Source organism: Stigmatopora nigra, chromosome 11, assembly GCF_051989575.1.
Source record: "Stigmatopora nigra isolate UIUO_SnigA chromosome 11, RoL_Snig_1.1, whole genome shotgun sequence".
Taxonomy (NCBI): Eukaryota; Metazoa; Chordata; class Actinopteri; order Syngnathiformes; family Syngnathidae; genus Stigmatopora; species Stigmatopora nigra.
Window position 1 is genome coordinate 9,317,990 of NC_135518.1, and position 24,841 is coordinate 9,342,830.

The 24,841-nt window shown below is 42.0% G+C and overlaps 1 protein-coding gene across 1 annotated transcript in view; it reads left to right on the forward strand.

Moving 5' to 3' along the window:
- Nucleotides 1-24,841, forward strand: part of myo10l3 (myosin X, like 3) — a 37,934-nt gene that overhangs the window by 6,015 nt on the left and 7,078 nt on the right. The window contains exons 2-25 of the mRNA XM_077727386.1: nucleotides 1,977-2,075; nucleotides 4,731-4,889; nucleotides 5,680-5,867; nucleotides 5,943-6,077; nucleotides 6,169-6,293; nucleotides 6,487-6,500; nucleotides 6,604-6,688; nucleotides 6,858-6,964; nucleotides 7,652-7,781; nucleotides 8,740-8,858; nucleotides 10,667-10,813; nucleotides 11,082-11,182; nucleotides 11,328-11,394; nucleotides 11,870-11,962; nucleotides 12,733-12,801; nucleotides 13,751-13,833; nucleotides 13,907-14,015; nucleotides 15,131-15,211; nucleotides 17,077-17,201; nucleotides 17,288-17,402; nucleotides 19,572-19,678; nucleotides 22,316-22,681; nucleotides 22,895-22,928; nucleotides 23,836-24,588. Of these exons, the coding sequence (XP_077583512.1) occupies nucleotides 1,977-2,075; nucleotides 4,731-4,889; nucleotides 5,680-5,867; nucleotides 5,943-6,077; nucleotides 6,169-6,293; nucleotides 6,487-6,500; nucleotides 6,604-6,688; nucleotides 6,858-6,964; nucleotides 7,652-7,781; nucleotides 8,740-8,858; nucleotides 10,667-10,813; nucleotides 11,082-11,182; nucleotides 11,328-11,394; nucleotides 11,870-11,962; nucleotides 12,733-12,801; nucleotides 13,751-13,833; nucleotides 13,907-14,015; nucleotides 15,131-15,211; nucleotides 17,077-17,201; nucleotides 17,288-17,402; nucleotides 19,572-19,678; nucleotides 22,316-22,681; nucleotides 22,895-22,928; nucleotides 23,836-24,588 (3,411 nt within the window). The remainder of the gene's footprint in view (nucleotides 1-1,976; nucleotides 2,076-4,730; nucleotides 4,890-5,679; nucleotides 5,868-5,942; nucleotides 6,078-6,168; nucleotides 6,294-6,486; nucleotides 6,501-6,603; nucleotides 6,689-6,857; nucleotides 6,965-7,651; nucleotides 7,782-8,739; nucleotides 8,859-10,666; nucleotides 10,814-11,081; nucleotides 11,183-11,327; nucleotides 11,395-11,869; nucleotides 11,963-12,732; nucleotides 12,802-13,750; nucleotides 13,834-13,906; nucleotides 14,016-15,130; nucleotides 15,212-17,076; nucleotides 17,202-17,287; nucleotides 17,403-19,571; nucleotides 19,679-22,315; nucleotides 22,682-22,894; nucleotides 22,929-23,835; nucleotides 24,589-24,841) is intronic.

Below are 24,841 nucleotides of genomic sequence, written 5' to 3' on the forward strand. Positions count from 1 at the left end.
AGAAGGGGAGGCGTTTGACATGTGCCCATTGTGTCCCAGCTGGCTTTTGTTTGGAATATTTCCGCCTGGTTAACTTCCGAGCTCCTGGCTAAGTCAATGGCGTCCGCCTTTGTCCCAACTCGGTGACAAGACTCTTTATGAAGGCAATGACAAGGGGGAGGACCTTTTTGAAAGAACCATCTGTTGCCGAGATGGCGTCACACTGTTTTGATCGCCAACTCCTGTGGCTCTAAAGAAAGAAAAGCATCATTACAAATGGATCTTGAACTACCTTTTCAATACTTGAGACGAGTGAGCCGACATCTTGAAGTACCACCGTGTCAGTGCGTCAATTGTTCTCCATCATCGTTGTTGCCTCAGACAAGGCTTCCTGCTCATATGAACGTCAACATAGACAGAGTCACAGACGTCATTCGCACAGCGAATGAGGTTTTGTAAAGATATACCCACAAAGCAAATGATTTGCAAACTGCTTACAAAGATGCCCTCGTGTTGCAATTCCCTTAGTGCATCATGAGCTTGTGTAATAAAGGGCTCTCAAAGGTAATAAAAGAGCAAGTCTGGGGAGGCTGAGCCAAAAATGAGTTAGAAACTGCTCAGTTGTGCGCATGTTTAGAAAATGAACAGATGTGCCTCATGTCTTTAATAACCCAGCAGTTGGGTGATAAATCTGGCAATCATTGTGGAGATGCTGTCCAAAATTTAGTCTGACCACTAGTATTGAATTGAATGCTTTTATTATCATTATACATGTATAATGAGATTTACATTCAGTGTGCCCTGGTATTGTAGTTGAACTACAGGTACAAGTGCAAATACTTGTGATTGAAGTAAAATTACTTTTTGGCTAAATATTATTTATGTATTATTATCAAAGTTTTTTTCCTCCAAAACAAACACTAACAAATATATATCGTGCAAAACCCTGTGACCCTGTGATTTCCCCCTTGCATAACAGCACCTGATTGTCTGTGAAATAAATCCTAATAATCTGGACCTCTGCGTGGAGCGGCTTTTCCCAAAGACTCCGAGGCGGTACTAGGCAGAGTCGGTTCCTCAGTGTCCCCCATTAAAACTCCTGTGTAAATACGTCAACACGTACTGTAGTAACTGTAATAGTTATTACGGCCTTCTCCCTCCCAACACGTGTGTGTATCATTCCCGCTTAGCCTCCTCTTCCTAATTTACACAATCCGGCAAACTGTCTCTGGTGGTTTGAGAGAGCCTTTTTTTTTAGCTCCATTAGCCGACTGACGGGAGAAGCGTGCTGATAAAAGTAGCTTTGGGAATTATCCTTTTGCCAAAATACCATTGAGGAATTGAAACCAACTTTATCTGTGGAATTGTCATATCCGAGTAATTATCCTTTATATGTGTTTTAAAGAAACTCTGATGTCGTTTGTTTTCCTCCGAAGATTAGAGTCGTGCACACATAGCCGCTTCTTTTAAATATTTAATGAGGATTGATGTCTAAAAGTGGTGACCTTGTCTTGTATTGGGTTTCCAAGTGGAATCCATGCATATTGATCTGTTCACTTTTATGCTCTGTTGGACACAACTCTCTTTTGTCTTTTTTCTGAGCCACTTTGGGTTGATTAAAGGCATTTATTGACTGTGGCTATGCAAGCAATGACAAAGAAAAAATGTCTTGAAATGATAGCAAAGCAGTCATCTCATAAGCAACGTTTTAACAATCATTTTAAAAAGTCTGCATGCATCTTCTGCTTTGAGGAAATGACTAGCATTTTTTATGATTCCTGTTGTTTGCCTTTTGGATTGTTAATTGTTATCTCCCTGGTGGTCAGGATCTCCACATTTGTTTTGTTTAGAGCTAGAATTGGATGCTTTCATGCAAGATTCTGCCAAGTGAAATGAATCACAACAAAGTTATGTCTTCAATGTAGACAACTTTGCTCTACTGTTGACAAACTTGCTCTATTACTCTGTGGGTGATTTCAAATGTTTATATTTTTTAGGGCTCCCATGTGTGGCTGAGACATAAAGAGCAACTCCTCCCTTCCACGGTCACTTCTTTTGATGAAACATCGTTGGTGCTCACCACCGATTATGGAAAGGTAAGATCTCAATTGTGTCTGTTCTTTTGGTTCAGTCACCCTTCAATGGCAATGAAAGATGATCATTTAAAAGGAGCTTATGAGACTCAACACCTTTTGTAAAGTTGGCGGAGAACAAGCTTATCTATTTACCATAGCAAGGACGTCTGTTTGTCTGGAGGAAATCCTGCAACCCCTGGTCGGAAATGGAGAGAGTGGTGCTGATGGACACGTGGAAAAAAATAGCCTTGAAAATAGGGTTAAAAAATGACTGTGTGTTGCCTTTCTCTTCAACTCTTTGTTGTTTAGTGGTCTACGGGTTATTTGGCACAGACATAATGTAAGGAAGTAACCCCGCGGGTATCGAAGACTATTTCTGACTGCAAGATCAAGACATTAAGCGTCATTTCCACATCAGTTCCGACATCAGATTGCACAAAGAATATTTAGAGAGAAAATGTTTCGCGTCCGGTCTAAACACAGTATAACTATCTCGTTTTAAGGTCATTATCAATGTCTGTCAGAGTTTTTGTTCTGGCCTCTGCTTTATTTGTAGACGCAGGTGCTGTTTGGAGCTTGTTTTGGAAAAGGTTTCCCGGCAGTGTTTGTTCCGTCTCACAGGGTGGTGATATACCGTTACCAGTCGGTTTAGTGGCGTTGCTCCGGGCCTAAGTGCTCATCTTGCAGCCTCTTGAGGGGAGAGTGGTTTGGCTTTAACGGGCTGACTTGGCTGCTGTCGCATTAACCACCACATCAGCATTTGTCATTGTCTCCGACCTGAAGAAGAAGGATGACCTAAGAGTACACAAAAACTACAAGGTCTTGTGATGTGGGTGTGTGTGTTTGTGTATGTTATAAGATGGCAGATGGTACCACTGGGATTAGCAGTGGGTTTGTTATTTTGGGAGAGATGTGGACAAAGAAACACGGGAAGTGGTCAGGTTACCTGACAACCAATATTGAATTTTTGGGAGACTTTCAAACACGATTTCAAGTAGGAGTCTTGTTGTAGTATTTGCTCATTTGACCCAATACATGCACTGTAATTAACTTTTCCTTTATTCGGTGTAAAGCAGACATTAAGACTCATTCAGACGTCTGAAGTAGGTCACTTGAAGGAGCCTCATTTTTATTCATCAAAGGAGTCATTATGTGAAAACAGCAAGCGCACTCACAAACGTTATTACAACAATCTGTAATGGATCGATTTTTCATGTCAGATGGATTTTGTTTATGTGTCACTAATAGGAAGCTGCAGCGTGGCTCCCGGCGTCTTTTTACCATTTAAACAACCAAGGTGTCCCACACCAGCCATCTGTGAAAAATGAGTGTGTTGGCCTGCCCAGCTGGACTAGCCCTTGTGCTGTCTGACATCCTCCAGCAAGTGTACTGTGACTGTGACCCCGCCTCTTTCTCTGAATATTCAGTAGAGCTGGATGAACAAAGCGGCAGAAGACGGACGGGTGTGGTATCACAGGGGAGGAAACAAAAGAAGAGTTTTCCATGGAACCGTACACAATATATATTTGTGTACAATACACTGACATTTGGTTTAAAATGGCACCTTTTTGGCACTTCAATGAATGGGGTAAATTCATATAATTTTAAAGTAAATTGAATCAGTAGCTTTTTCATTTTGGCCACTGTAATTATTACAGTGTTTATTTACAAAAGTGTAGATGTGAAACAATGATTTAGATATAGAGGTATTATAATAGACAGTAAATTAGGATTCTCTCATGGTGTTTACCAAAGTTCTGAAGCCTGGAAATGACCCGGAACCCCAGCAGTTAAGATGAAATGAGGGACACCAAAATTTCAAAGCCCTTCTCTGGTTTTCTGATCTCAGATGTTTCAGGCGTAGAAATCCTCCCCAAGGCTTCCTGGAGCCTGCATAGTGAAATCTGAACTCAGGATCCACAACAAAGACTGCTTGAATTCAAAGAGACATTAAATCAAATTGATCGACTCTATACGTCATGTCTGTAAACAGTATGCACAGGCATTCCTCACTTAGTTTATTCATCGTTTCATGAGAGATTTGTTTTGTCAGCAAAACATTATCAGTTCCTCTCATAGTTGTTTGTTATCTGGGATTTATATTGTTGCTATATTTCCTAAGCCAGCCCATAGGAATGTAAAAAATGTGCATTTCATTCCCTCTTGGACACAAAGTCGATATCCCCCATTGGCTGCCATTGATGGCCATAAATCTCAATCCATTTTTACTGGTTGGTAAAAATGGCGTGGATCTCTTTCGGTTACATGTTTGGTGGCAAGAAAATAGGCTCCTCCGTCACACAAAATAAGACTTGGTGAATGCATGACCAAGGGTGTATTTGTCAGTTTGAACAAAGAGGAAAGAAAAGGGTTGAATATTAACGCTCAGCTGCCTGTAAATCTGCTAGATGGATGACATCACCGCACGTGCTGCGTTTCTCCCCCGAGGTCGCCGTCCTCCCAAATCTGAAATCTCTCAGATGACCGCATTGTTATTGGGATTTTGCCGCAGGCTACACCCATTCTCCAGTAACATTCTGCATACACTGAAATAACAACTTACACATTTAAGGCAATAAACCACCCTAAAAAAAGCACTTATCCCTCCAAATCCAATAATAAAATGAAAACTGAGTTTCCCCCTAAATGCAATCATTTTTTTCTTTGTCTTTCCAGGTGATCTACCTGCAGAAGGCGGAGCTAAGCAAGGACACGGCATACCCCATGCACCCCAGCAGCGTCCATGGAGTGGAGGACATGTCCACACTGGCAGAGTTGCATGAAGCGGCCATCATGCACAACCTCTTTCTGCGCTACCAGAGAGACAATATTTACGTAAGGAACAATGTTGGAATACGTATGTTAAACTCCATGTCAATACTTCAAATTTTTGTAAACTCTGGGAAGAATATAGCAACATAAAAAACATGAGTATTAAGAGTCGACTTGTTTTACAGACATAAAAAAATCTGGATAATGCGACGCTAAGTTTCTTGTACTTTTAAAATACTTTTGTTCTTTTAGTTGTGAGGAAAATAACTCCCCCAAGTAATGTTATTTACTCATCTGTCCTCAAATGGATCCTTAGTATTTATTATTAGAAAATAATTGTGTATGTATAGTGCCAGATTTGCTACTATACTGCGATTGGTCAATTTAGCATTGCAACTTTCATTTTATATTGCAATACACATTAACAGTTTTTTAATGTAGTCTAACTATACTAGGGTACTGTTAAGGTAAGGTAAATTAAGGTTGTGAGCCTCGCTTACACAATGAGGATCTTTAATCCCTTTTTCACACATCAATCGCAAAAATGTATCTTTTTAATTTTCACAATGATGACCTTCAAACATAATTTGCAAGCCCATCTGGAGAAAATGAGGTCAAATACACGCTATGCCATGCGAGACCCTCAAACGCTGACACATAATCCAAGGTGATTCAATTTAAGAGCTGGATTTAAAAATCTAATATTAAAAATGTTTAGCGGGGGGATTTGCCTACGTAATATAATCCCATTAGGAAACGATGGCTTCAAAACCCTTCACTGGTCAGGTTTCTCTTCTTTTTTTTATTTTTTATTTTTTTAACTAGCTCTTATTTCTTTTTTCACCTCCCCCAGACCAACATAGGTTCAATCCTGGCCGCTGTGAATCCCTACAAGCAGATTGTGGGCCTGTACGACAGCAACTCAGTGGATTTATACAGTAAGCACCAGATGGGGGAGCTGCCCCCTCACATATTCGCCATCGCCAACGAGTGTTACCGCTGCCTGTGGAAGAGACACGACAGCCAGTGTGTGCTCATAAGGTAACGCCCGATAACGCTCATTCGTGAGCAACTCAACTCTGAGCTCAATCTGTCTTTTTCTCTTAATGGCGTCAGCGGCGAGAGCGGAGCCGGGAAGACCGAGAGCACCAAGTTGTTGCTCAAGTTCCTCTCGGTGATGAGTCAGAAGTCGGCCGGCGCGCCGCCGGCGGAGAGAAGCACCAGAGTGGAGCAGGCCCTCATTCAGAGCAGGTGCAAATGTTTTGGAATTTAAAGAAATTGGAAATGGTGAGCACATTTAAGGCCAATTAGCAACTTTGCTGTGCTTCTTTTGTCCCTTCAGTCCCATTATGGAAGCGTTTGGAAATGCAAAAACGGTGTACAACAATAACTCCAGTCGCTTTGGAAAATTCATCCAGCTGCACTTCTCCCAGAATGGAAACATTCAGGGAGGCTGCATCATCGATTGTATCCTTAAACAGTGCGGTGTTACATGATATGTACGTAATATGAGCACAATAGCGCCATGGTTTTAAAAAAACAAAAACAAACAAACTGGAAACGCATGGTGTCTACACTGTTTCCTGCAAGTCATCCTCTCAATTAATTATTTTTCTTGTGGCTGAAGTTTTGTGATTTTTCTTTGACTTTCGGCAATCAGATTTGCTGGAAAAGGTGGGTCGGTTTTGAAACCTCTTTCCGGGAAACCCTGAAAATAACGTCCAAATAGAACATGTGTGAAAATCTCATAAATCTCATAAATCTTTCTCTTCTCCAGAATCGAGTTGTGCGTCAAAATCCAGGGGAACGAAACTACCACATCTTTTATGCCCTGTTGGCAGGGGCTGACAAAGACCACAGAGGTTGGGGGTTTTTATATCTTCTTACAAAGGATGTACACAAAAACCCAGTACGGTTAGAAATATAGTAATATTATAAGTGGGCTCCTGAATAGTAGTATTTTTTGTTGTTGTTTGTTTTTATATCTGCCAACTATAATGATTTGAACGTCCAATCTGTCCTTTATTGCAGATATGTACTTGCTGTCTGAGGGTCCTGAGTCCTACCATTACTTGAGCCAGTCAGGCTGCACGCACGACCGTAGTTTGGATGACAAGCAACTCTTTGACAGCGTCATGGTCAGTATCCAATATCACCGCCAGTGGGCAACAAAACACTGCATCATATTGAGCAAATGTGGGCACGGAAAACATTGCTTTATGCACGGAGAGGGCGTTTTATGGATACTGAGCAAGTCTTAAAGATAATAATAGACTAATAATTAATAGTCGGCCCCTGATGGTGTGGTGGTTTACTCGCCTGACTTTGGCGTGGGCTCGATCCCACTGGTGGTGGTATGATTGGGAGTGCGAGTGGTTGTCTGTCTCTTTCTGTCCTGGCGACCGGTCCAGGATGTAGTTTGCTTTTTCACCTGATGTCCACTCAGGATAGGCTGTGATGATAGCAGGATGATAGAAGATGATAATTATTAGTTGTATTAAGTTTAATCAACCAATAAAATGATGTCGTAAAATGCAGTTAAAACACTAGTTTATAACAATAAATGCTTCATCCAGTAATACCTGAGATGATTCGAAAATGAACAAAGTTCACTAAGGTGCAGCATAATAGTGCAATATAGTATTTGGTATATTTTAATAACTTAGTTCATCAGAACAGGAACAAGCCTTCTCAAAGTTTAGATTAAAGGAGAGCCAGTGAATCCCATTCAACCACTAGAGCAATCTCAATAGTTGAGTAGTGTTTGTGTCATTAAAATTCCACATGAGCCGATTTACAATTAAGAGTCTTGCGTCATTCTACAGGCGGCCTTGCAAGTGATGGAGTTCAGCGAGGAGGAGATCCGAGATGTGTTCAAGCTGCTCTCTGCCGTCCTCCAGATGGGAAACATCGAATTTATGACGGCGGGCGGGGCGCAAATCACATCCAAAGGAGGTACCCGCTTACAATGTGCCAGATGAGATCACGCTTGGCGCCCTCATGTATTTATATAAACGTAACTCTTTGACGAGGAGCATTCAGCATCAACAGCATGCTTCTAGCATGAATACATACCACATGAACGTAACAAAAACATTATTATTAGTTATTCATTCCTTCATTTTCTGACCTGCTTATCCTCACAAGGGTCATGGGGGGTGCTGGGGCCTATCCTAGCTCACACCCTGAATCAGTGGCCAGCCAATCGCAGGGGACGAGGAGACATAGGATGAGAATTCACACTCATACTGAGGGGCAATTTAGAGTTTTGAGCTGGCCTACCCTTCATGTTTTTGGGATGTGGGAGGAAGTTCCTGGAAAAAAAACCCACGCAACTGGGGAGAACACGCAAACTTCATACAGTGAGGACCGACCTGGAATTGACCCCACAACTGTGAGGCTGACGCGCTTTCCACTCGGCCGCCAGGCAGTTGCATTCATTTATGAAAATTGTAATTTTTGTAGCAAATGAAGACGTTTTTTAGACATTTAGTTTTTTTTTAATTTGTTTAAGGTCCAAGACAAATGACCATCATGAAGCTTAAGGAATTTCATTTGGTTTTGTCTACCTCTCACCTCTTGAGTTTGACTGACATGGCAGCAACAGCCTCCAAACAGGCTGAAACATGAGTGCCATTCTCTTTCGTACCCAGTCCGACCGCTTTTCCAAACATCCAAGTTAAAAACCGCTGTCCAAACAGGCAGAAAGAGCTTATAAAACATATCCACACAAAAAACAAACAAAAAAAGAACAGATTCTCCCACGGTTGCTAGGTAGAATTCACAGGGATCAAGTATGGGTCAGTCACAAAAAAACAAAAAACAAAAAGACAAGTTTGCTTGTTGAATGTATGCATATACGTCAAGGTCCTTTTTAAATATGTACTTAATGTGTGTGTGTGTGTGCTTTCAGTGGTCTGTAATGTGAGTGAGCTGCTTGGCTTGGACTCCTTCCAGCTTTCTGAGGTGTTGACCCAGCGCTCCATGATCCTCAGAGGAGAGGAGATCTGCTCCCCGCTTACTGTAGAGCAGGTAACAACACATCCATGGCAAACATTCCCACTCACATTTAACAAGAATCAGTCCGTCACTGGCAATTTCTAGTCGTTCTTGACTTGCCATCTCTCACATGGGGTCCCAAAATGCAATCCACGACACTCACATCTCTCTCACGCACGTACACAGCGCCCCCCAAACCCCCCACCACACGCCTTTGCGTGACTCCCAGCCGTTTCCTGCTTTTTGTCTGCCAGATTCCCGACACAATGAAGCCATGGTGATAGAGATCTGAGTCAAAAGCACAATGGTGCTCATGATTAGGGGAAAAAAGTTGGAGACTTCTCCTGCCTGCGCTGGCTCAAGCTGGACTCGTTCACATACGGCCAGCCAGACAATATACATCCATGTCTCCGAGTATGATTAATGAGGCTATAATAATTGTAGTGTAGCACGGGGGAGAACTTTCAAGGTTCCAAGCAATCTACTATGGGATGCTGCTCAGCGTTCCATTTGTCTCTGTTAAGTATTTTCCGGTAGGAAGTCAAGTCAATTAGATTAATCTCTTCCAGGGTTCAACTATGGTAATCACACAGCCTTTTTTTAAACTTCTAAAGGAAATACTTCTTATCTCTCCCAAAAGGATATACAGTAGAGTTTATGAATGACGCATAGAAATAGTCTTTTTACTATCCATTTAGTATATATAGATTATTTTCCATCTTCATCGACTTCCAACATTGTCTTTTTCCTCCCATTGATGGACGCAAGAAGCTGAAATTCACCCCCATTTTTATCTTAATCTGTGACAATCTAAAAGAAATGTAATGACTTCATTTTGAAATCATTATGTGGCAGAAACGCCCCCCTCAAAAACCTTTTTTAAATGACAACATTTTCAACTCTTCCCAGAATTTTCATGACTTGTGATGATTTCACAGTCCGCACCCTCTTTTTCTTTGGCCAGCAAATATATGGAAGGAATCTTTTTACTCATGCCATAAAAAGAGCTGATTGGACAGGCCGGGGACAAAGACACGGCGCTGTCCGTGTCCACCCCGCTGCAGCTTGTTCTGTCTGCCTTTTGAAGCAGCTCCTCGCTAAATAGAGAGCATTATCCCTTGCTGGAAGCCAGTAAGAAAGGCTCCTTCTCCCAGTAAGCAGGGGTCATCCAACCTACGACAGAACAGAGTGGGCATTCCCATTCGTTGAATTGAGACTCCTCCTCGGTCCCTCGTCCGGGACAAACGGCCATTCTTCTCCTCTCGCCCCTTGGGACGGAGATCCTGGAGCCAGCAGTTTTCTTTTCAATGCGGGAGGTGATGGCGCATGATGGATGGCGAGAACGTTGGCGCGACCCCATTATTTTGCTCTCAAAATAACGTACAGTTCCCTGGCAAATGTTTTTTTTTGGAAGGATTTGATATTGAAAACAAACAAATGAGAGATCTTATACATGCATTTAAATGAATTATTTTGAGGGGTGCTTTGAAAGTGCAAGAAATATTGTAGGAGTCGGTATAATTTAAATAATAGCAGCATTTTATTCACTTTCTTTTTCTAAGTTGAGACTACAAATATTAAGGCCTGCATGCTATGTAATGGGCCATAAAGAGCAGTCAGCAGACAGTCAGCATGTTTTTCTCTTGTCAAAAAAGTGCACTCTCACTGTGAAAATGAAGGGTGCCGTGCACTGTGGCCTGTTGTGAAAACAGCCAATGTTAACCACGCGGCGACACAAAACACAAGACAAGACAAACGCAGACAACACAGCTTCAGTTGAAAAGTCAAAGTCGACCTCAGGTAACCTGGTGGTAACCAGTTGATTGCGTCATGCTTTGCAGGCTGTGGACTCCAGGGACTCCGTTGCCATGGCACTGTACTCCCAGTGTTTCTCCTGGATCATCATGAGAATCAACCAGAAGATTAAAGGCAAAGACAACTTCAAGTCTATTGGCATCCTGGATATCTTTGGATTTGAAAATTTTGAGGTGATTTCATTTGTAAAGGAGTTTTTTGGCCATATTTTAAATTCAGAACAAGAAAACATTATTCCAGTATGTTATAACAGTATTCCAATTACTTCACATAGATTGAGGAATTTCAAAATAAATGTGACTAGACAACATTTTTTTTTCTTGGTTGTCAGTAGGTTATAATTGAAAATAGTCTTCAAAGTTTTTTTTTCCCTTCGGATGTCTTGATTCATCTTCTATTACACTATAATATTTCTTTAAATTTTGTGTATCCATCACGTAGGTGAACCGTTTTGAGCAGTTCAACATCAACTACGCCAATGAAAAGCTCCAGGAGTATTTCAACAAGCACATCTTCTCGCTGGAACAGTTGGAATACAACAGGTAACAACCACGTGTTTATTTACCCACAGTCACAAGCAGCCGTTTTCTCGAGGAAGAATGAAAGAGCTGTCGACAAGTGGTCATTTCGTCACTTGTTATCGTTTATTTACAGGGTGTTTGTCTGATTGTGTCTTTACTCTGGCAGGGAGGGCATCCAGTGGGAGGCCATTGACTGGATGGATAACGCCGAGTGTTTGGATCTTATTGAGAAGGTATATCACATTTTTATTCCCCTTATCTGTGCTGCAGTTTAGGGATAGATGTTTACCTTATGGGATGTTATCATCAGTAGCGGGTAATGGTCCTTTTTGGGAATATTATTTGAATTCCAACTGTCAAGTGTTCTTTTAACTTAAAGAGTTAAAACTACCCTCATTTTGACTGGTTGTTATTTGAAACCTGATTTTTCGTCTTCATTTAAGGAAATTAGGTTAAATTACATTTACCATTACAATTAATTAAATGAAAAAAAATCTGTTCATCCACTAATCTGAAGGTTTTTTTGTCTATTCATTTCTGGACTTTCCTAAAAAAAATAGACAAGATGGATTCATCTCATGCTAGTTCTTGGCAGTCATGAAAACAAGATGAAGACAATCTGATATTTGTCAGAATTTGAAGAGAGTTGGGTTGCATACAGACGACAGCGGGTGTGGGCGTTTGACCTTCTGTCATCTCTTCTTTTAGAAACTGGGCATGTTGGCTCTCATCAACGAGGAGAGTCGCTTCCCCAAAGGCACGGACTACACCCTCTTGGAGAAACTGCACAGCCGTCATGCAGTGAGTCTGCACGCAATATCGCACGACCGCCTACCGCTTCTTTCACGCTTTGCCGGCCGCCAAAAAACGCGCACGCAATGACGTAAAATGATCCGGGGGACCTCGAGAGTCTAATGTCGCCTGTTGCCAGGTTGAACGTTATCACGCCCTCCTCTCGTCTGCCACTCGCATGCGAAGGAAACAATGTTGAAATGTGAGGAGCCTTTTGCTAAGCCCACAAAATGTTTGTTCAAAGAATGGACAGGTAGAGCCCCAAAGTAGGAACTGTCTAATCTCAACCTTTTTTTTTAAATACACAAAACAGTTCCATTTTTTTCAACACTTTTTTTCCCCATATAAAACGTCTTTATTTTTTAGATACTTATATAATAAGACTTTATATATATGTATATTTATAGTTTGCCAACCACTTAAAATAAGTCATAAAGCATCATAATGAACCATTTTTTCCCCAACATTTGCCCTCAACTGCAGTTAAACAGACTGTGTGCCATTCTACCATTTTGATTAATATTATTTTTAAATATCATATATTCAACAAATAGTTCCGTTTTTTATGTTTCTGGAAAAATCTGATAAAAACGACTTAAGCGACTATTTTTAAGAGAGTGATTACATATATAATGTATTTATTTTACATATAAATTCAGGCAACAAGAGGTTAAAAAAAACTGGAATATATTGTTGCTTAGTAGAAAAATATAATGAAAATAGATACATCATTTTTGTAAAAAAAAAAAACACTGAATTTCCCTCTCCTCTCTCGCCAGGCAAACTCATACTACGTGAAGCCCAGAGTGACCGACCACCAGTTTGGGATAAAGCACTACGCCGGGGAGGTAAAACACACAAACTCGTGTATATTTTGGATTTTATATTCTAGTAAACAAGGCCAAATACAATTGTGATAAGATAAAGACTGCATAACCACATCATCCAGAGAGGATTTCCTCCTCTCGCGTTCACTCTATTTCAGCCGTATTTTCTTCCAATGCAGCACACTGCTCCATCATTTTTGTTTGTTAGATCGTTGTCATGTCAGCCAAGGAAATCACTGCATCCTTCCCTGGCTGATTCAATTATTTGTCTCCTGCTTTACCCTGAGGTTTCAACTTTTACACAAAGATGCAATCTCGGAACAGACGGGGTATTCATGGCAGTTGCGCTCGTTTTATACGTTGAACCGATTTGCTGTATCATTCTCTCCACTTACGAGATTTTGTTGTCAAATGGACAATTGAGTGTAATTAAATCCAACCAAGCTTAAAGCGACACACACACACATAAACACACACAGTGGAGTCCTCTGTGAGTCGTAAATGACGGCGCATCAGTACGGATCTCAAGGCGGACCCTTCTATCTGAGTGGGGGGAATGAGGGATTGTGGGCCTGTTATTGGATTATGCAAACAGATCTCTTCTTGTTCTCAACAAAGTGTTTCTGTGAGCGTAAAGTATAGTTTAAAGTAGTATGCGTGTGGGTTGAAATAATCATCTTTATTTTAATAGTGGCTTATTACTGCGGTTCCGGGAGCAAACGGCGGTGGAATGCTGCGTTGCTAAGGCCCGACTAACCTCCACATGTGACCGCGTTAACACGCGCGAGCCGCTCACCCCCCGTGCGTGTCATTTATAGAAGGTGGCTGAAACAGGAATTTCCAAGCTTGCACTATTCACTCAAGTGTCACTTTCGAACACTGTAAATTCAAGAATGGTGCCGTCCGGTGGTTTGTTTTCCCATCCTTCTCCAGTCTTCTAACAAACGATAAATGTCTTTTTTTGCTTTAGGTACTTTATGACGCACGCGGAATCCTGGAGAAGAACAGGGACACATTCAGGGACGACATATTGTTTATTCTCAAAGACAGCAGGTAAAAGGCCTCTGCCGCGGCGAGCAATCCCACCTGAACAGCCGCGAGCAATAAGATAACTATGTGTCATCAGAGTTGACTTCATCTACGACCTGTTTGAGCGAGTGGGAAGCAGAAATGGAGAAGAGACCATGAAGATGGGCACGGCCCGACGAAAGCCCACTGTCAGTTCTCAGTTCAGGGTTAGTATATTTATAATATATATATATATTTTTCTAAATTTACAGTCACTTTGAATGAACAAGAAATATTCTCGATAACCAATTTAACATCATGCCGACATTCTCAGAGGCACAAAAAAGTAAAAATGAGCTAATTTGAACTTTTTATTCGCAAAAATCCATCAATAAGCTGTTGTTATTAAAATGGCACCTTTGATATATTCATACAGATATAATAAAAGTGCCAGAGTGGCACAGATAGACAGCTTGCAGTATACTGTAACTGTATTTCAGATGCAAAAAGAATAGGGAGGATAGATATATGTGCTTCTGGGTGAAGCAGAGGGGGCTGGAGGATCTGGGGTGGGGGGTCTCGCAGTGGAGTTACTTTGTCCGAACTGCAGTGCGGAGAGAAAGGGGAGCAGAGGAGGATTTGGCCGGCTGCCCAGGCCACAGTTTCTAAAGCCCGGGGGATTAGTGTTGATGGCTGGGCAGAGCGGGGCCAACCAGGGGCCAATCACGCTCAGCCCAGCCAGCCCAGGCCTGGATGGAGACAGCCTGTCTGAGACAGAGAGGAGAGTCAGGCCCACGCAGCCTGCAAAGTTCAAGGGTCCCCCTCCTCAATTGTACGCATGTATGCGTGTATATTACTGCTGCTTTTGGCTGGGATAGAAACTCGGAAATGTTCCACTCGGTTGTGAGAAGCGCAGAAAAGTTGCCTGACAGCCAAACAATTATATTGGCTCTTGTTTCTTGTTTATATCACAGTCAAGCTGTATTGAACTTTTGACTTGGATCAATTTGCCATCATGCTTCAATGCATTTCCTTTTGGATCTATTTAGCTGGCTAAATAAGGGGAAAAATCTATTGTGTTTATTAGGTGGATTGGTTCATTTCTTTCCTGAAAACCAGAAATTATCCTAATGAGAAAAGCACTGTTGCCTAGTTACTGTGAAGATGAAACTTTAGACTGTAAGTGCTATAAGGCTAAAATTGATTCGCGTAACATTTAAAGTGTTTCATTTTAGTGTCAGCCTGCAGTTTCGTATCTACAACATTAATATAAAAAACAATATTGGTGAAAGTAGACTTAAAAAAAAAATGTTGGACTAAAGAAGACCCTTCCATTTTTCAGGAATCTCTTCACTCCTTAATGGCCACACTAAGTGCCTCCAACCCCTTCTTTGTGCGCTGCATCAAACCTAACATGGCTAAGGTAAGTCATGCTCCTTCCATCTTGCCTGATCACTTCGGCGTGCTGTTGATTTTTGTCATGGCTTAGACTCAGAGTCATCTTACAACGTGGCGGTCCGCCTCACCGCAAAATCGTAACAATGTTGCATTTCAAACAAAAACATACCGCTTATTTGCTTTTTGGGTGTATATTTTCAATACTAATAAACGGCTGCCGTTCCCCTCTGGCCCGATCCAAAGACTCCCTTTGTACTCCTGGGCTACGTACCAGCACATTCCAACCCACTGCAGCCCTTTTACGGGAGGTCAGAGGTCACTCCAGCTGCAGCAGCGCTTGGCTGATCTGGCTGCATCAGTGGAATGCCAAAATGAAACCGCAGTGGCCGGCAGTAGAGCCAGCGATCGCTTCATTTATTCATCCCGTCTTTTCTCCCCTTCCTCTTGACCACATGGCTATAAAAAGGCTGATTCAGTTGTCTGATTGTTGGATCTAACAAATGTCTTTGATACGTGGATGCGTGGGAGAGGGAGATTGGGGATTGTCTTCTTTTAACAGACGTGTGCTTTTCACTCCCTCACACCATTACACATTTTCATCAGAAAAAAAATAATGGACCATCCATCTTCAACACCATTTATCCTCGTCAAGGTTGCAGGGCAGTGGAGTCTATCCCAGCCGATTTAAGACGAGAGGCGAAATACACCAATCCTATAGACTACATGTCTCAAAGGGGAGGCCCGGGGGCCAAATCTGGCCCGCCCCATCATTTAGTGTGGCCCGAGAAAGTAAATAGGTGTATAAAAAGTGTAGATGTATATTAAATTTCATGATTTTCCCCCTTCTCAATCACTAATTGTAATTTTTTTTATCATTTTTTTTCAGTTTTTAGTTCAAATATCAGTTTGTAAAATCTAAAAATATATGGAAAAAAGCTAAAATAAACATTGTATTAGATCTATAAAAGACTGAATATTCAGGGATTTTCATTCCAGTTATTTTAAACCATTCAATCAAAAATAAATGAATTAACTATAATTTTGGAAATTCTGGAACAAACCAAAGTCACCCAATAAAACTCTCCCAAGTACAGATTCAAACCCCGGACAGTGAGGCACATATGCAACCACTAATTCCCCACACTGCTCTACAACATTGACAGTATATTTATACATGATTAATGAGCTGGGAAACTTTTTGTTGTTATTGCACCGCGCTCACCTGGCACTTGAATGGAAAGAAGACATGTTTCTGTTTATCTAACGGCTTTGCGGGATTACAATCTTCTGATATGATTGCATGCAGCCCAACACACGCACAATTTAAATTCATCCTCCGTCACTGGGAGAAAAGTCCCTTGGAGGCCCGACCGGCTTGTTGCCATGCCAGTCTCTCATTGAGTGAGTGGCCTCAAATCCCCAGCTAAAGAGCAGAGTTCAGAGCTCAGAGGAGAAGCTCATCTGACCTGTGCGCGTTCAATTATGAGCATGAAAGGACCTGGCTTCCCCGCGTAGGAACATTTGCACGTAATTAGATTGACACCTTTACGGAATGCCTTGGCTCTTTTTGGGGTCTTATCTGGGTCTCTGGGTGACAATGGGTCTTCGTGCCAAGGTCTAAAGCGGGAAGCCATATGCCCACACACGCCAACTGGGGAACAATTCACCACTCGGCACATTTATTGAGGGATTAAATGATTTAGATGTTCACATTTATTGGCCTTGTGACAACTGCAATTGGTTGGGTTAAAAAAAAACTGCAGTTCTCTGCAACGTGGGCAAGTGCTCTTGCAAATTGGAGGATAAGCGCTTTGGAAAATGAATAAATGAATGCAAATACCAATGTGAAATGAGTCCTAACTCTGCTGAATGTGATGTTGCTTTCCATAGAAAGCCAACCAGTTTGATCCAGATGTTGTCCTGAATCAACTGAAGTACTCCGGAATGCTGGAAACTGTTAAAATCCGTAAAGCAGGCTACCCAGTTCGTCGGTCTTTTAAGGATTTCTATAACAGGTCAGCATTTTGTCCAAAGTGACTCAGGAAACAATGATTTCCACAGACTGTATCTAATCGTCTGATTTCTCGTAACTTGTGTGCAGATACAAGACAATCCTGAAGAAGAGAAACCAGACAGAAAACGAAAAGGACAGTTGCGTGGAACTTCTCAAAAGTCATGACTGCAAAAAGAAAGAATGGCAGCTGGGAAAAACAAAGGTAAATGCTAATGTCCCTGTGTTTAGGGTTTTTTTCTTGTTGGATACAGTTTCTTCTGGGTTGTTTTCACATGGCCAAAGTGTTTAGTGTGACCAAATAGTTTGCCGTTGCCAAATATAGAATTGGTTTTCCTCTTAAAGATTCCCAGACAGTTTAATATGTGTCACCGTTTGGACGCACGTCACCGTGACTCACGTCCCAAAGAATTCACTGGCAGGTTTGCGGTCGGATGTTCTGCTCCCTTGTTGACAACCGCACACGTTTCATGGCTTCTCCCCAAATTTCACTCCCAAGTGCATCATGCGACGCAGCCAGGCGTTTACAGTCAGTAATCCCAAAGCGGCTTCATTGTTCACCTCCTGACACTCACCAAATAATGATTAAAGTGCCCACCACGGAGGCAATGAGGCTTTCAGGGGACACCTTTTTGCCGCACTCGTCTCGCTCCTGGCTCGTTGTTTTAATCATTAACTTTTCCTTCGAAAGACCTCATTTTCACGGCTTTCTCAATGAATGATTAACCTTTTAATAAGATGTCTGACGGTGAAGGGCAAAACCTCCTTCCCGTATGACACGTGCCCAAATGATCGCAACGTTTTCTTTTAGAAATGAACGTTAACTCAGAATGGATCTAGTCCGAAAAATGTGTGTTAAATGCTCGGAACTTTTCATATTTCTTGGTTGGCTTTGTTGTTACACACCATCTGGCTCACACACTTAGTAAAAAAACCACTCTGTTGTCCACGTGGTGTGTTTGAAGTGTACCGCACTTCGCTTCTAATGAATATATAGCTGGTGCTAAACCACTAATGTACACATGCCTGTCAAAGTCAAGCACATGGCATGCATTTTTGGAGCCGTCGTGTCTCACCGGAATATCGTCATTCAGTGTCACACATTCACGATTTGAACTTTGACTCCAGTATTGCTTCGCTTTATAGTGCGGTTGTGAGTCCTATGGTGCACATGGTCATGTTTTGAGGTGGGAATGTTTTATCGCCTGTGGGAAAGGGGCTATGACAGAAAGAGTTTCCTCTGAAGGTGGAACAATCTGTGTAATTATACACTCGCCGATTGTATTGCGGAGGAAGCACGAGGGCCGAAACGAGGGCTCGCAGTGTCGTGGATTAGGTGTGTGTAGAGATGGAGGGGGGGAGTTAGGATGTGAACGGAGCAGGAGCTTCCTCTTCCACTCCTGCAGCTGTGAGATCCTTTGATTGCTGCCACATCTGGGACATAAACCGCAATTGGAAACCAACCCGAATGACATCCAGGGCCTTGCTTTATTTACTCAGATGCCAAATAACTGCCAGTAAATTGCTTGGTCATTCCAACACTTTGTGGGAAATGTTGGGAACAGGTGGAAAAGTGCTAGTTTTTTTTATAGAAAAGTTTAAACCCCATAATAATGATAGCAGTGGGTGAAGCATGATAGTATAGCAGCCAATGAGTTACTAAGAAATCCATCCACCCTTGTTTATCACCAAAAATGTATCATTTGAAAAGGAAATCCAGTTGATTTCATACCCACATTAACTTAATAATACAAATCAAACATATTTATACTTTCTATAGATATTAATCTTTAGTTTCTTGATGCAACTGACCCTAGAAAGTGCAGAATAATAGTTTTGAATAGTTTTTTTATTGACTCCATCGGTCAAAAGAGCAAATATGAACATTTTAAAATGAAAAGCCTTTCAGCCAGACCAACCCCGTGGGCCGGATCGGACCACAAGCTGGCCGCTCCGGGCCCGTGGGGCCATACGTTTGCTACCCACCGCTCTATATCCCATGTCCTTTCCAAAACTCCCTCTGAGCATGCAGTGGGTTAACCAAACTCCTTCCTAAGAGCAAGCAGGGGTGTGGCTTGCCTTTTTCTGGACCGGCGCCACCATCTCTCTCCCTCCTACCCTCCTTCTATCCCTCCCTTTCCCTTCCCCGACTGCCTGTGCACGCCAGTCGCGGGGAAATGCTCAGGAAGTGCACACAATGAAGCTGTGCTGCAGCAGTCAGGACAGCGTCAAACGCAGCAGCTCCGCAGTGCTACTTTTGCAGGACGGAGGAGGGTGGCCACGAGCTTTCTGAACCCCTTAGTCTGCACCAGAGAGTGGAGGGAAAAAGGAAGTAACCCCCTCCTTCCCTGTCCACTGTTTGCTGCTCCCGCAGGTGTTCCTGAAGGAGGCCCTGGAGCAAAGACTGGAGAAGGAGAGGGAGGAGGTGCGGCACAGGGCTGGCATGGTGATCCGCGCCCACATCCTCAGTTATGTGGCAAGGTGAGTGGCAGTGACAGTTGTCAGGGTTTGTTTAGTCAAGTGCGTGTAGAGGGGAAGGTGGGTGGGTGGGAGGGGGGATTATGTGCATGCCTTTGGGCATGTTTGTGCATGTGCTGCTTACTAGGATCAGGCAAAAAAAAAAACTAAAAAGTTGGAATCAGGAGTTTTCATTGAATCTCTGCTACAATGGATGTACTCGTCTAGTGGAGGTTAATAAATCAAAATCATGTGAGTGCAGAGTTGCCTCTACCTGACAAAGGCAGCTGCCTATTCAGCATTAACAGTTTGTGCATGATGACAAGTGTGCTTCTATGGCAAACTCTTTGAGTATTTAGTCCATATCCAATATGTGGCACTTTAATTGGCTTTACTAATATGACAATTCTATGCACGAGTAGGATAGCGAAAATGTACTTCCCGTTTGATATCCAACTTGTATATAAATGAAGCATCTTTGCCTTACTAGAACTGCAAATTTTGCCATGGTAGAATGACCAACTCACTAAAAAGATGTCAAAATTTAAGGCTACACGTGATTGTTATATTAAATTATAGTATGTATCTATTTAAGTAATATAGTAGTTCTTTAAATAGTTCGTGCACATTTATTGTTGGTTTTTAAGTTTGCTTTCATTCCGTTTTTATCATCATGGCTTCTAGTCTAAATCTTTTTGTCTGTTTGATTTCTATGTAAAATGTTGTATTGATTATTGTTGACATAGCAACCGACCCCCAAAAAATAAGTTATTAGAGCAATAGATGCACACTACTTAAAAAACTATCTTACTAGTTACTTTTTCTACTACTACATGACTAGGAAAGTACTGTGCAGCACTAGAATCATTAACAGAACCCAATTATTTATCATGTGTCAGGCACTAGTACCCTCTTGGACCCTGCAAGTAGGCAAAAACGCCAACTCGTCAATTTGCCTCATGCGTAGCTAACATGGAGCAATCAATTAGTAGTTCAGAGAACTTCTAGAGGTAAAAAGAGCGTACTAGTACAAGAATATCAAGAATATACCCTCGAGCTGGTCATCATTGACAACTCACCTAAGTTTCAATTTTTCCATTATATTAAAAATGTCGGCCTTTACGAGGATAATGCTCACATCTGATTGACACTTTCAGAATACTTTAATTATATTTAATTGAAAACAAAACAATTCGACTGGAACAGCTGCTTGGTGAGCTTGCCAAAAGAGTTTAAGTCTAGACATGGTGCAATTGTGATATAACGGTGTAAGTAAAACAAAACGGCTTTGTGTGGGGGATAACAAATGACAAACGTTGTGGTTCATCTTTTGAAAATGTACTATCATGTTGAATTTTTTTGTACGAAAAATATTAATGCCACTCAAACCAAACAATCTGCAGCTCACATGATGAAAATGAGCAGGAAAACAAATTCAATCTCATAATATTACCCATTTTCTACATTTTACAACTTTAATCTCATAATATTTCCCTAAATCCTCGCAATTGCACGATCTTTCTCGCAGAATATTAAAATGTATGACTTCTTAACCAATAATTGTGGTTGAGTTGGGAAACACTGCAACTGTGTAAATATCCTTAAACACACATTGTTTTAATAACCAAATCTCCCAACATGGTCATTAAAATGCATAATGAGTTCCTTACACACCTGAAATTCTTATTCTATTTGATACAAATGTTCATAGCACTTACAGTGGTGAGTCATAGTCCATTACAAGATTTCTATTATGCTGCCTTCAGATGTGGCTACAAAGAAAGAGGAACCCGAAAAGTTCACACAGCCACAAGTGCAGCCTTTGTGTTATTATATGTAACAGTATCTCCGTCCCCAGATGAGTCACAGGCCAATGGCGTGATTACGACAGAAACGGGGGGCCAAACGGCGGGTGAAAGGGTCAACGCATTGTGTGTGGGCCCTTGACATGTTTATGGCGCGTGAGCGTGTCCAGTGCGCGCGCTTGTGCGTGCGGGCGATTCGACTTAGTCACTGGCCTAAACACAACAGCCCACACAACCGCATGCTCATCAGACTGTAAACACACAGCGCTATGTGCCCTGTTTATTTAAACCCAGGATGCCAGTGGGCGCCGGGCCCGCCACGTCACAAATATGCTTGTGGTGACACGCCATGTTGTCGGCTAGGCTTCAGCCCAGAGATGGATGGAGCTCAGATAGAAAGATTGAGTGATACCTAAATAGAGCCTTAAAAAGACAAAGTTGGAGATAAATCAGCATTCCTACACCTTGGGCGAGATTACTTTTCAACGCCCCCTCTACAGTCACCCTCAAATCCATCACCCTACTTCAATATTTATCAATTCTCTACACCAAAAGACCTTCCTAGGCCGAATGTTTTGGGAAAACAGTTTTTAACAACAATTCATTGTTGCCTTTATCAAAAATCTGATCACGATTCCAATACTGTTGATAATGTATCAATACTACGTTTTATTTTGATATGAATTGTGTTTGACACAGGGTTTGATCAGAAATTTGCATAAAAAAACCTTTGGGAATCAGGACAAAAATGGGTGAATCCAGTGAAAAAATATTTGCCTATCTGATATGTGTAATGGATAAACTTTGCTAAAAGTTAGGCTTAAATTTCTCTCCAAATGTGTTTTTTGGTCATCAGGAAGCAGTACAAAAGGGCCCTGGCCAGCGCCGTCACCATCCAAAAGAACTACCGTGCTCATTTCTGGAGGCGAAGTTTCCTGCGCCTGCGCTCGGCTTCCGTCGTCCTTCAGAAGCACCACCGAGGCCAGCTGGCCCGGTCTCTCTGTCGGCAGCTCAGAGAGGAGGAAGAGAGGCGCAGGGAGGAAGAAGAAAGGAGACGCATAGAGGAGGAAATGGAGAGGAGGAAGATGGAGGAGAAAAAGGAGGAGGAGGAAAGACGGCGACTCCTGGATGAGGAGCTGAAGAAGAAAGCTGAGGAGGAACAAAAGTTTATTAGGGAGAAAGAGGAGGAGCAGAAGAAGCTGGCAAATGGGGACGTTAAAAGGTAATTTTGTGAAAGTGCCTTTAGAATTGACTTTGAAATGATTGCAGTATGACTTAGCAACCTGCTCACTCTCGCTTTAAAAAAACTTTTAATGTTACTTTCCAAATCAGTGTTTGTATGCTATACGTTTTTTAATTTTTTTCCTTCCAGTCAAAGTTACGTAAAACCATACGCAGTCTTTTAATCCCCTTTTGTCTTTTATTATGTCCTCAGAAACTCACTGGTGCCAAACGGTGCTTGCCAGAAGGTGAGAACCCTCATTCAATTCATTTTTTTTTGTGTGAAAGTGTTTTTTTAATGAAGAAAAACTTGGGGATTGGTGCAGCAATTGGTTCTGTGCACAAAAAAAGAAGCTCACTACTTTGGAGCTATTACCCAGTATGACTCAGACCATTTTTTCTCCTTCCAACTGGCTCAGATAATTTATACGATGCCAAATAAAACCCACCGAGCAGCAAGAAGCCATGCCAGCTTGTTACGTGACCTTCTGAGCCAATCTGTTGATTTATTGTCTGCTCCTCAACGCCAGCAGCAAAAAAAAAGACTTTTGTGTTTTATAATTAATCACACTGAGCAGTGATTCTAAACCACTGTACTGCGGTAAATTATCTAATGACACTTAATTGGGGCATCCATTTTTTTAATCACCACAAATAATGTACCTATTTTCATCTATCTATCTTTGTCAGCGACATGTAGAGACAGGTGGAAACATTCAGTTCCACTCTGTCATCATTATTTCAGTACTATTTGTGATATGAGATTATTCTCTTGTAAAATATCTGCCTTGGCTCCCTTCAGGTATAGAGACTCAATTGGCTAGTAGATTTCTATCAGTCTCTGTTGGGATGTGGAACATTTTAAAGTTAAAGACAACTGAAAGGAGTAAAATAACATAGTCTACTTGTATCACTTTCTCTGGGTGTATAACTGCTTATTTTAACAGTTTCACTCAATAACAAAGCACAAGATTTGATGTGGGAATGTTTTGCTGATTTTGAAGGCCTGACTTGTGGCTGGATATTTCAGACTATTGCCTAAAAATTAATCAAATATTTTCCCTGAATACGTCAAACTGAAGAAAATGCAAGTTCCGTGGTATAAACACAAAACTCATAAGCATTGTTTTCCATCCATGGTTATCTTCTCTCCAGAAGGCGCTGTCTCAGAGCTTGTCCAACAACCACACCACTGAAGAGGAGAGCCGTCAGATGGAAGAGATCCTACGACTGGAGAGAGAAATCGAACGCCTGCAGAAGCAGCAGGAAGACGGCGTATCCCTCTTAGGCGAGATCTCTCGCGAGGATCAACGGCAGAGGCGGGAGGCTGAGATCTACAGGCTGGAAAAGGAGGCCTCCCGCGTGGCAACAGAGTTTCTGGAGCTTCTAGACTTTGGCGGACTGGAGCCGTCACTGTCGAGCGAAGAGAACCTCCATGACCCGACGGAATCCACCGCTCCTCTCGCGGAGGAAGAAGTAGACGAGGGTTTCCACGCTGAGGACGAATGCGTTCCCCTACCTGACTTACCTCCACTGGCACCAGTCCCTCTAGACAAGGACATATTCCAAAGTCTCCCTCCTCCTCCACCAGCATTTTCTGAAGGACTCCTGGTCCGCCCACCCAATGCTTCTCCTTCCAACAGATTAAATTGTAAACCGGACTCCTGCATTCCTTGCTCTGATCCTCCTGTGATGACCAATGGCTCCATCTTGGAACCCACGCAAAAGGAAGCGTCCTCTTCGAACCAGCCTGACGCAGAGTCAGATTATGACCAGGAGGAGTTTGAGGAAGTTCACGGGAGTTCGGGCGCCAGCCTCAACGACGGCCATATTATGGATGAGGATGTGTTACGCAAATCGTCCTGCACTCACCACAGCCTGGACTCCTACAAAGGCAGCTCAGATTCGGTAAGAACAAGATAGTTAGAAGATCCACACAAATCAATAACCAATAAGGTTGAATTCTGTGAAATTGAATGTTGATATACAGAACAGTGTATTGAAGCAACTGAGGTCAATCAGTGAATTTTTCATGTGTGGATAAATCAAGTTTATTTGGTTTAAAAAGCAGTAATTCACAGTACAGGTAATCTCAAGGCATGTTGAGGCATATTACTCATATGCCAAAGAAAACTCAAGACAGCAAAAAAGAGATAACAGA